This window comes from Cebus imitator, unplaced genomic scaffold, assembly GCF_001604975.1.
Source record: "Cebus imitator isolate Cc_AM_T3 unplaced genomic scaffold, Cebus_imitator-1.0 Scaffold297, whole genome shotgun sequence".
Lineage (NCBI taxonomy): Eukaryota > Metazoa > Chordata > Mammalia > Primates > Cebidae > Cebus > Cebus imitator.
The window spans coordinates 2205928-2215687 of NW_016107612.1; the positions used below are offsets into that span (position 1 = coordinate 2205928).

At 50.2% G+C, this 9760-nt stretch overlaps 2 protein-coding genes across 5 annotated transcripts; both read right to left on the reverse strand.

Moving 5' to 3' along the window:
- Window positions 1-6840, reverse strand: LOC108285460 (metallothionein-1-like). 4 transcript variants are annotated; one of them, XM_037729313.1, is made up of 4 exons: window positions 1355-1382; window positions 769-806; window positions 712-736; window positions 1-181 (listed from the first exon to the last, which is right to left on the reverse strand). In XM_037729313.1, exons 1-4 carry the CDS (start codon window positions 1380-1382, stop codon window positions 63-65), a joined length of 210 nt encoding a protein of 69 aa, XP_037585241.1. In that variant the 3' UTR covers window positions 1-62. The 4 variants fall into 4 exon arrangements, 1 of the variants encoding a protein (XP_037585241.1); XR_005196043.1 differs by lacking the exons at window positions 1-181; window positions 712-736; window positions 769-806; window positions 1355-1382 and adding exons at window positions 4845-4935; window positions 5313-5527; window positions 5883-5936; window positions 6749-6840; XR_005196045.1 differs by lacking the exons at window positions 1-181; window positions 712-736; window positions 769-806; window positions 1355-1382 and adding exons at window positions 4845-4935; window positions 5313-5527; window positions 6749-6840.
- Window positions 6841-9238: 2398 nt separating this feature from the next.
- LOC108285478 (metallothionein-1G) lies at window positions 9239-9755 on the reverse strand (the record flags this gene model as incomplete). Its single annotated transcript, XM_017502707.2, has 2 exons — window positions 9239-9368; window positions 9716-9755. Coding segments are annotated over 2 exons (132 nt in total), but the record flags the coding sequence as incomplete, so codon positions are not given.
- Window positions 9756-9760: the final 5 nt, after the last annotated feature.

A 9760-nucleotide genomic window follows, 5' to 3' on the forward strand; every position in this document is an offset into this window, starting at 1 on the left:
AATATAGTAAGGCCATGGTTGTATGGAAAAAAAATTCCAAATTTGTTTAGGTCATTCTTTCTCTATCTGAGAGCAGGGCTGTCCTGACATGAGGCACAGCAGCTGCACTTGTCCGATGCCCCTTTGCAGATGCGGCCCTGGGCACAGTTGGCACAGCCCACAGGGCAGCAGGAGCAGCAGCCTGGGGAAGAAGGGGAGAGTCAGAGGTCAGAGCAGACTTGACTGGAGACCTCTCTGCCCCAACAGAGGCCTGCCTCAAGCCCTACCTCCAGCTCCAGAGGACCCTTAGTTCAGGGCAGCATTGCTCTGCCAGGAGTCAACTGGATCTTTGGAGTGAGAGTCTTCCAGTGAAAAAGCTGCCCAGCACAACCTATGCCCAGGAGAGGACAGAAGACTGGAGAGGCAGTGGCTGGGGCTACAGGCACAAAGGAAAACCAGTTCCCCAGAACCATTCACTTAAGTGAGAAAAGTCCTGAAGTATCAGGTCTGTGCTTGGCAGGCTGGTGCATTCGTGTGGCCTCAGTTTCCCTATTTTAAGAATGAAAGTTGGGAATCAACCATCTTGTGTTTTTCCAGCTGTGATCCCTGAATCAGTTGCCAGGAAAGCAGATGTGGAAGGTGGTCACTGTGCTGCTCCTGCCTGCCAAGCTCTGGGTTCTCTCCTCTGACTCTGCGCAGCCCCCAGATTCTCAGGGAAAGCCCTGAACTCACTCTTCCTGTAGGAGGTGCAGGTGTACTCTGCATTTGCAGGAGCTGGTGCAGGTGCACTCTGCATTTGCAGGAGCTGGTGCAGGTGCAGGAGCCACCTGCAGGGAAGAGAAAAAGGCAGTGGGCAGTGAGTGTGGTACAGGGTTAGAAGCAGCCCCTCAGCATCCTCCTGCTCACTGCACGGGAAACCTGTTACCTTGTTCCATCCAGGCATGTGAAGCCCAGCCCCACCTTTCCTCCCCACAGGCTCAGATGGGCAGGTGCCCTCTTTTTCATACCACACAGAGACTTAAGAGGGGAATCTTGAAGAAGCAATGTCTCCCACCTCCCTACCAGCCCAGGCAGCTCAAATGCTGGACAGAGCACTGGGTCCCAGCTCAGCACACCTATGGCCTATGGGTGACCTGGAGTAGGGGCAGTTTTGAGACTCATTCCTCTCTCCTTGGAAATGGGAGGCACTGGGGCAATGGTAAGGTTTTCAGTGATAATAATAAAGGTCCTTGGTAAGAAAAAAAGCATCAGAAGTACAAAGTAAAAAAAAAAAATCAACTTTAGGTAGAGCTCAAAATGCACCTGCCTCCTGCATTTTTAAATCCCCCATTAAAAATCGGGGGTCCTAAAGGCCCGGAAACCTGGCAAACTTTACCAGTGTCGCAGGAGCAATTGGGGTCCATCTGGAGAGCAGGTGAGGCTGGAGTACCTATGCCAGAGGTGAAGAAGCGGGCAAGCCAGTGGGAGGTGGAACAGAGAGCCCAGGAGCCCCCTCTGGCTTTGTAGTTAGGGAGAGGTGCCGGGTGCAGAGGTCTCGCCCCAGGTCTAGCTCTGGCTCCCGCAGTGTCAGAGGTGCCCTGGGTTCAGGGCATGGCTGTGTGCAGCTGGTAGGCCAAGTGGAGGATCCTCCCTGGCACGGCCGGTGCGCATCCCCGGGGCAGCCCTTTGACCTCCACTCACTTTGAAGGGGCTGCGTGCCTGGTGGTAGGCGGTGTCCCTGCTATAATCCTGGCCCACCCGAATTTCTCAGAGATTGCGGTCCACTCCTGCCCCTGCGTGGTCCGGTAACCCAGCCTCAGGTGGTCACGGCGTCCCCAGCCCAGCACCCTGCACCAGTGACCTGAGCCTCTCCTCTGTTGGAGTCCATGTGCAACCCCAGCCTAGTGCTTGTGTCCCCAGATAGAGAAGTGCCGTGAGGGAGTTGTGTGCAAAGGACCAGCCCATGTGACCTTTGCCTCACCTGCATTGCCACCCAGGTCCTTTGGCCACGTTTATCTTATTCACAGCAACAGAGCAGACATAGTGCCCTGCTTCCCTCCATTCCATTCCCCACTCCTGGGAAGGTAATGGGGACATTTGTCCACATCCTCCTTTGCTGTAACTTCTTGGGGCTTCCCACAGCCTAGCTGGCCCACCAAGCCCAAGGATGGAGCTTCCCAAAACTTGGAATGTTCCCAAGGGAGGGATCATTTTCCTGATGTACTCACCCTTGTATTAAGAAGCATGAAAAGTAGTTATTACTTTCAGGATTCTTAACTATTACGGAGCTTTTGGACTCAGCCAGACCCTGTTTAGTCACTTTGGCTGTTTCAACCCTCACAGCAACCCTCAAGGGAAACTCTTTATGACAGCATCTTACTCATCAGACAAGGACAACACAAGGAGATAAGTAACTAGCCCAGGACAGAGAGTGAAAGTGTGCTGCAGGTGTGAAGCCACTCAGCTTTTCAAGGAAAAGAGGTCAGTGATGAAACTTCCCTTCGCCCTCACTATGTCTTCAGCACCTCTTCACGGCTTGAAATCTTGAAACAAAAACAAATGTCAACAACGTCAATCCGGAGAGCAATAGAAGTGATACAGAGGGATGTATATAACTGTGTGGCTACCTTCCATGTCTGCAAGCTGACTGATTCTTATTTTCAGTAGTGCCAGAGAGTTTGCTTTTTCTGCAAATACATTAAGGAAATAGGATTCTTTAAAGGAAAACGTTAAGGAAAATAACAGTGCAGGTGTTGGCAGAAATGGCAAGAATCCTTTCACATCTGTTATGCGGACACGGACTATCTTGCTTACGGCTTTATATATGCAGTGTAGATCCCTATTTGTGGATGGGTAGGGTTCCCTCTCTGATCCATGCGTCATGTGCTCATGTTATTGATGGGAACAACATGGAACACACAGGTAAGCCATCAGGACTGGCTTATTTGTCTGGAGGTACTAAAATGTTCCTTTGCTGCGAATAAAGATAATGAAATCATAGCTATTACAGACTACTTGAGACACACTGAACACTATATTAAGTTCTCTATATGTATTAACTGATGTGGTCCTCCCAGCCAGACCCCATTATTATGCACGGGAACAGGGTAGGAGCCTGAACCACAGAGAGGTTGTGTTACCCAGGTATAAATGACAGAGCTGAAATTTGCACTGATGCAACGTCATTGCCTCAACCACCACCCTATGTCATGTAAAACACGATGACACGGAAAACCTGGCACAAGGACAGCAGAGGGAAGAGCAATGAGCTGACATAGCTCGATGTTATAGCTATGACATAGCTGACATAGCTCAATCCCTCTCATAGCTCTTAGCCTTCCTGGGCACCAGTATGCCTCTTTCCAGTCAGGGCACAATTGGGCCAACTCACCAAGGGCACTTCCAGCTAAGAACTGTGATGGGGAGGACTTCGCATCCACTTACACATGATCTGCCAGCTCTGGAGAGGGCTTGAGGACAGCTGTACCATAAGTTCATCCAACCTGTAGCTGGATGACCTTGTGAGTTGTGTGACCTTGGGCAGGTTCTTAACTACTCTAGAGGACAGTGTTCCCCTACATAATCAGCTTCTGTACACACTTGTCTCTCTGGTTTGTGTGAAGATCAAATGACTTGAAGGGTGGGAAAGGCTTGTTTTCTGTCCAAATGCTGGAGCAGTGTCTTATGCTGGAGAGTTGGTGCAGGAAGTCATCCACATATCCTTAAGATCAGATCAGTAAGACTCCAAAAACATTCCCAACTTCCACTCCACAGTCATGCTTCCAAGGACCTGGTGGTCCTTTCCCAAGGAGCTTGATGAGATCTAATAGGATTCTTTGTCTGCAAAGTCCATGTGGACAAATGATTATAACAGCACTCTTCACTGAGTCCTAGCCAGGTGCTAGGCCACTGCCACATTTCATTCCAAAGTAGAGATAAAACCTTCTTTCTACAAATAAGCCAATGCAGCCTCAGAGAGGTTAAGCACCTTGCCCAGGTTGCACAGCCAGTAAGGGATGAAGTGGGCTGTGAACCTACTTGTGTGACACCAAACCACCTGTACTTGGCCAGGCTGCGTTCTCTTCTTGTTTTATTTTAATGTTTTGTTTTACATAGAGAGGGGTTCTCACTATGTTACCCAGGCTGGTCTCAAACTTCTGGCCTCAGGCAATCCTCCTGCCTTGGTTTGAGCAGAGCACGATGTGAGCCACCAAGGTGGTGTGAACCACTGCACCCGGCCAGGCTACCTTCTGAAATCCCTTATTCACAAAGCGCTTTAAGCCAGCATGATGCTTACTCTTGGGCCACGTGACTCCTCTTCCTTTTTGAACATCAGATAGCAATTGCCTCACCAAATAGCCAGATAACTAACAGTTGCCATGAATTACAAGACACCCAGGACCTTCCTCCTTCCTACTGAATATCACTACACCTTACAACAGATGTGCAGCATTAGTGGTTATTTTTTCTGTTATTTTGTTCTTAATGTCCCTTTGAGATTTCCTTGTTGAATATGAAAAATGAACTTTGTATTTTTATTTTTCATACTCATTCAATTTATCTCACCAAAGCTTAGGTCCACGACTGATTCCTGTGCCCTCAAATCATCTGGCATGATGCTCTTACATTTTTAGCTAGGAAACTGACCAGAGACAGGTAACCCAACTTGCTTCAGGGCACTCAGTATATAGGATGATCCCAGCTCTGCTGGGTCTGGGGTCTCTTATGTCAGGACACCCCTCAAAAAAACCAGAGGCAGAATAAGGTCAACAATGTTTACTGTCATTCCTATGTTTCACTTGAGAAAACAGACATAGTAAATGGGTTATGCTTGTATTAAAAAAAACCTCTAGGTTTGTAAGGGTTGCGTTATTTACATCTGACATCAGGCACAGTAGCTGCACCTCTCTGATACCCGTTTGCATACACAGCCCTGGGCACACTTGGCACAGCCCACAGGGCAACAGGAGCAGCAGCCTGGGGAAGAAGGGGAGAGTGAGAGGTCAGAGCAGACTCAACCAGAGACCTCCCTGCCCCAACAGAGGCCTGGCTCAAGCTTTGCCTCCAGCCCCAAGGACCCTTAGTTCAGGGTGGCATTGCTTGTCAGGAGACAACTCCTGAATATTTGGGGTGAGGGTCTTGCCATGAAAAAGCTGCCCACCCCTCCTGTGCCCAGGACATGGTAGAAGCCTGGAGAGGGAGTGACATGCCTTTCGCAGTAAAAGGAAGGACAGTCTCCCAGGATGATACACTTAAGTGAGGAAAGTCCTCAAGTGTCAGGTCTGTGCTTGGGATGCTGGTGTGCGCTCTTGGTGTCAGCTTCCCCATGGTAAGAATGAAGATTGGGAATTAACCATCTCTAGTGTTCTTCCAGTTGTGATCCTAAGTCATTTGCTGAAGCAAGGAGATGTGGGAGGCTCATCATTGGTCTGCTCCCGCCTGTGGAGATCCCTCCTTTGACTCTGCCCAGCCCCCAGATTCCTGGAGATGGTCCTGTACTCGCTCTTCTTGCAGGAGGTGCATGCGCACTCTTTGCATTTGCAGGAGCTGGCACAGGTGCAGGAGCCACCTGCAAGGAAGAAAAAGGCAGTGAGCTGTGAGTGTCGTGCTTCCCATCGGCCTCAGGCAGCACAAATGCTGGACAAAGCACTGGGTCCCAGTTCAGCACCCCTCTGGCCTTGAGGGTGACCTGTAGTCGGGCAATTTTCAGCCTGTCCTCTCGCCTCAGAAATGGGAGGCCCTGAGAAGATGGCAGTGTTCTAAGTAGTGAGGAAGGTGCTTGGCGGGGAGAAAGCTCGAGAAGTGCAAAGCAAAGGAGTCCATTTTAGGTAGAGCTCAAAATGCACCTGCCTCCTGCCCCAGGGACCTTCTATTCTGTAGTACGACAATGAAGACCCTAAGACCCGAAGCCCGGCGTCCCTTACCAGCGGCGCAGGAGCAGTTGGGGTCCATTTGGAGGTCAGATGAGGCTGGAATTCCTAAACCAGAGGCGAAAAAACAGGCTGGCCGGTGGGAGGCAGAACGGAGCCCAGGATCAGGCCTCCGACTTTAGAGTCAGGGCAGGGTGCCGGGCGCAGACGCCCTGCCCCAGGTCTGGCAGCCGCCCCGCGCAGCGTCAGCGCCGCCCCCGGGTTCAGGGCCTGGCTGTGCGCTGCAGGCGGGCCGGGCGCAGTATCCTCCCCGGGCGCAGGAGGCACCCTGAGGGCGGCCCTTTGGCTCTCTCTCGCTTTGGAGGGGCTGCGCTCCCGGCGTTACTCGGCGTCCTGACTATAATCCCGGCCCTCCCGAATTTCCCGCAGATTGCAGTCCACTCCTGTGGTCCGGGAACCCAGCCTCAGGTGGTGGCGGTATCCCCACCCTCGCACCCCGCACCAGTGACCTGAACTTCGCCTCCGTGGGAATCCGTATGCAACCCCAGCCTAGTGCTCACGTTACTAGATAGGACAGAGGCGGGAAGCGCAGCGAGGGAGCTGTGTGCAGAGGACCGGCCTACCATGTGACCTTCCGCCTACCTGCATAGTCATCCAGGTCCTTTGGCCTCCTTTCTCCTCTTCACAGCAACAGGCCAGACACAGGGCCCCGCCTCCCTCCCTTCCATTCTCCACTCCTGAGAGGGTGATGGGCACATTTGTTTAAGACCTCTTTTGCTTTTTAACTTCTTTTGGGCTTCCCACAGCCTAGCTGGCCCACCAAGACCAAGGACGTCCAAAGCTTGGGACGTCACCAAGGGAGAGATTTTGCCCTGATGTGGTGACTGTGCATTAAATTAAGAAGGATGATAAATGCTTACTTCAAGGAAAGAGGTCCTGGGCTGGGCTGGGCTGCGCGGGGCAGAGGGGCCAGGCGCACCACCCCCTGAGCTCTGCTTGGTGCACACCGCGGGACCGCATAAAAGTATGTATAAGAAAATATTAATAATTTCAACGTAAAATATTAACTAAAAGATGGTGCAGGTGGTAACAGAAAGGGCAGTCATTCCTCTATATCTGACATCAAACCTTTAGGCGTTCTCTTAGCTTTGCTATTTAACAGGATTCATTCTCCAAAAAAGCCAGTGTACAGAGAATGATCATGATTGCTACTATTTATTAAACCCTAGTCAGGGGCCAGACCATGCTGTCATTTAATCCCTGCATTGAGATACAATCTGCTTTCTACAAATAAGGAAGTGAAGGCTCAGAGAGTTTCCGTGATGCACTCAGGCCACATAGCCAGTACATGGAGAAGTGGGCTGTGAACCAGGACTGCCTGACACCAAAACCCATGCCCCAGGCGCAGGCTGCCTTCTGAAATCTCTTCACAGGGCAGCAGTGGGCAAGCCCGGTCCTCACCTCTAGGCCAGGAGGATCATCTTCCTCTTTGATTGAACATCAAATTGCATTCTCTCCACATAGCCAGTGGAACTAATTGTTGGCTTTAATTACAAGTCAGCCAGGGCCTCACTCCTTCCTAATGAGCACCACCACACTCTCCAAACTGCAGAATCCGCCATCATCCCTGCATAGGCAGACATGAAGTATTTCATGTGGAACCCATCATCACACACACTTCATTGTGTCAGGAACGTGCTGGGCATTTCCTTCCACATTCCCAGTCACTTTACTGGTTTGAAGTAGTCAAGGGCCGAAATTTGAAAGAGGAACAAATTCAGCCCGAGCTTGGGAGAAATTCCTGAATATTCAGAGCCATTTCACAACAGGGAGCTCTCAGGGGTCAGTGAGTGTCCTGTCAGTGGCTCTGGGAAGGCCAAGCCTGATGGTCCTTTGTGGGGATGTGCTGGGCAGTGCTGCTCAGGGTGTGTGAGCCACACACTGGGGCCTGTTTGCTCGCTTGCTTTCTTTCTTTCTTTCTTTCTTTCTTTCTTTCTTTCTTTCTTTCTTTCTTTTTTTGAGACAGTCTCAGTTGCCCAGGCTGGAGTGCAATGGTGCAATCTTGGCTCACTGCAACATTCATCTCGGGGGTTCAAGCAACTCTCATGCCTCAGCCTCCCAAGTAGCTGGGATTACCAGAACATGATGTCATATCCTTTTAATTTTTATATTTTTAGTGGAGATGAGGTTTCATCATGTTGGCCAGGCTGGTCTTGAATCCCTGGCCTCAAGTGATCCACCCACCATGGCCTCCCAAAGTGCTGGGATTAGAGACAGGCCTGAGCCACTGCACCTGGTCTAGTTTGCTGTTTCCTGTTTGCAGTAAACATCATCATATGTTCAAAGCTTGTACATCTTTCATTTTCTGTTATTTCTTCATGTATTCATTGAATTTTTTTCTAGTTGAATATTAAATATTGGTTTTGTATCTTTTTTTATTTCATTATCTCCATAATCGATACAATTACATTTACCAAGGTTTGAGTCACGATGGATAGGAAATAAACACTGTCCCTTCACCATAGTGTTTGAAAAGCCCCATTGTGCTAGTCTGTTTGCTTTGCTGGAAGGGAATCCCTGAGACTAGGGAATTTAAACAGAAAAAATGTTTGTTTCGAGTTCTGCTTCTGCAAGCTGTGCAGAGTGTGGTGCAGGCATCTATCTCTGGTGAGGGTCCCAGGAAGCCTACAATCCTGGCAGAAGGCCAAAGGAGAGAAGGCACATCACATGGAGAGACAGGGAGCAAGAGAGAGAAGGGGACGGTGCTTGGCTCTTTTAAACCACCAGCTGCAGAGTGACCTACCAGAGGAAGAATCCTCTTCGCCATGGGATGGCACCAAGCCATTCTTTAGGGATCACTCCTCATCATCCCAAAACCTCCCTCTAGACCCAATATTGAGGTCACATTTCAACATGAGATTTGGCAGTGACAAAACATCTGAATCATAGCACCCATGTAGGATTCAAGGAACTGAGGAGTTGGGTTCCAGCACTGTAGACACTTTAGAGCCTAAAATCCAATGTGGATCGAAGTTGGGCAGGAAAATCAGAAAATAAAAATCAGGGATGAAGTTTCTGTGCCACATTTAACATGAGACTGGAAGCGGCCATGTATGGCCCCCACCCATGTGGTGTGGCACAGTGCAATGCCACTTTACAGCAGTGTAGACTCAGTGAGGTAGCCTGGCTTCCTGAAGCTGTTCTCATTGTTAGTGGCTCACATTTCCACCCAGAGCCTGGTCTCTAAACTCCCTGTCCAACCCCCACCCCAGTCCATTTTTGCCAAGGCCACACAAAGAAGACCAGAGTAAGATTCAAGTCAAAATTGTTTTATTGTCATTCACACATTTAATAGAAAAAGAAATGCAGCAAACGATTCAGGTTTGTATTTTTAAAAATCCAGGTTTGTGCAGGTTGGTTTGCATCTGGGAGCAGAGCTGTCCCCATATCAGGCACAGCAGCTGCACTTCTCCGATGCCCCTTTGCAGATGCAGCCCTGGGCACACTTGGCACAGCCCACAGGGCAGCAGGAGCAGCAGCCTGGGGAAGAAGGGGAGAGTGAGAGGTGGCAGTAGACTTGACCAGGCACCTCCCTGCCCCAATAGCAAGCCTGGCTCCAGCTCAGACCCCAGACCCAGAGGATGCTTTTTTAGCTTAGTGCAATTCTGTTCTGAAACCATGGGTGGTACAGTTGGGGTCTGTGTCGCAACAGAAAAAATATTTGCTGTTCTGTCTCAACTCAGGGCACAAAGCATGGGGAGAAAATGACACGGCCAACAAGGACAAAGAAAGCCCAGTTCCCCAAAAGGATGCACTCAGGACCAGCCTCGGGCTCCCTCCCAACCTTAGCCACAGCCCCAGATTCCTGGAGATGGCCCCACACTCACTCTTCTTGCAGGAGGTGCATTTGCACTCTTTGCACTTGCAGGAGC

Bases quoted from the DNA above. Each gene is read 5' to 3' on its own strand.
- LOC108285460 (XM_037729313.1), bottom strand. From the start codon at position 1,382: ATGGACCCCAATTGCTCCTGCGACACTG. The intron at 807-1,354 runs GTAAAGTTTGCC...TCTTCCCTGCAG, and splicing joins CAATTGCTCCTGCGACACTG to GTGGCTCCTGCACCTGCACC. The intron at 737-768 runs GTGCACCTGCAC...GCAAATGCAGAG, and splicing joins CCAGCTCCTGCAAATGCAGA to TACACCTGCACCTCCTACAG.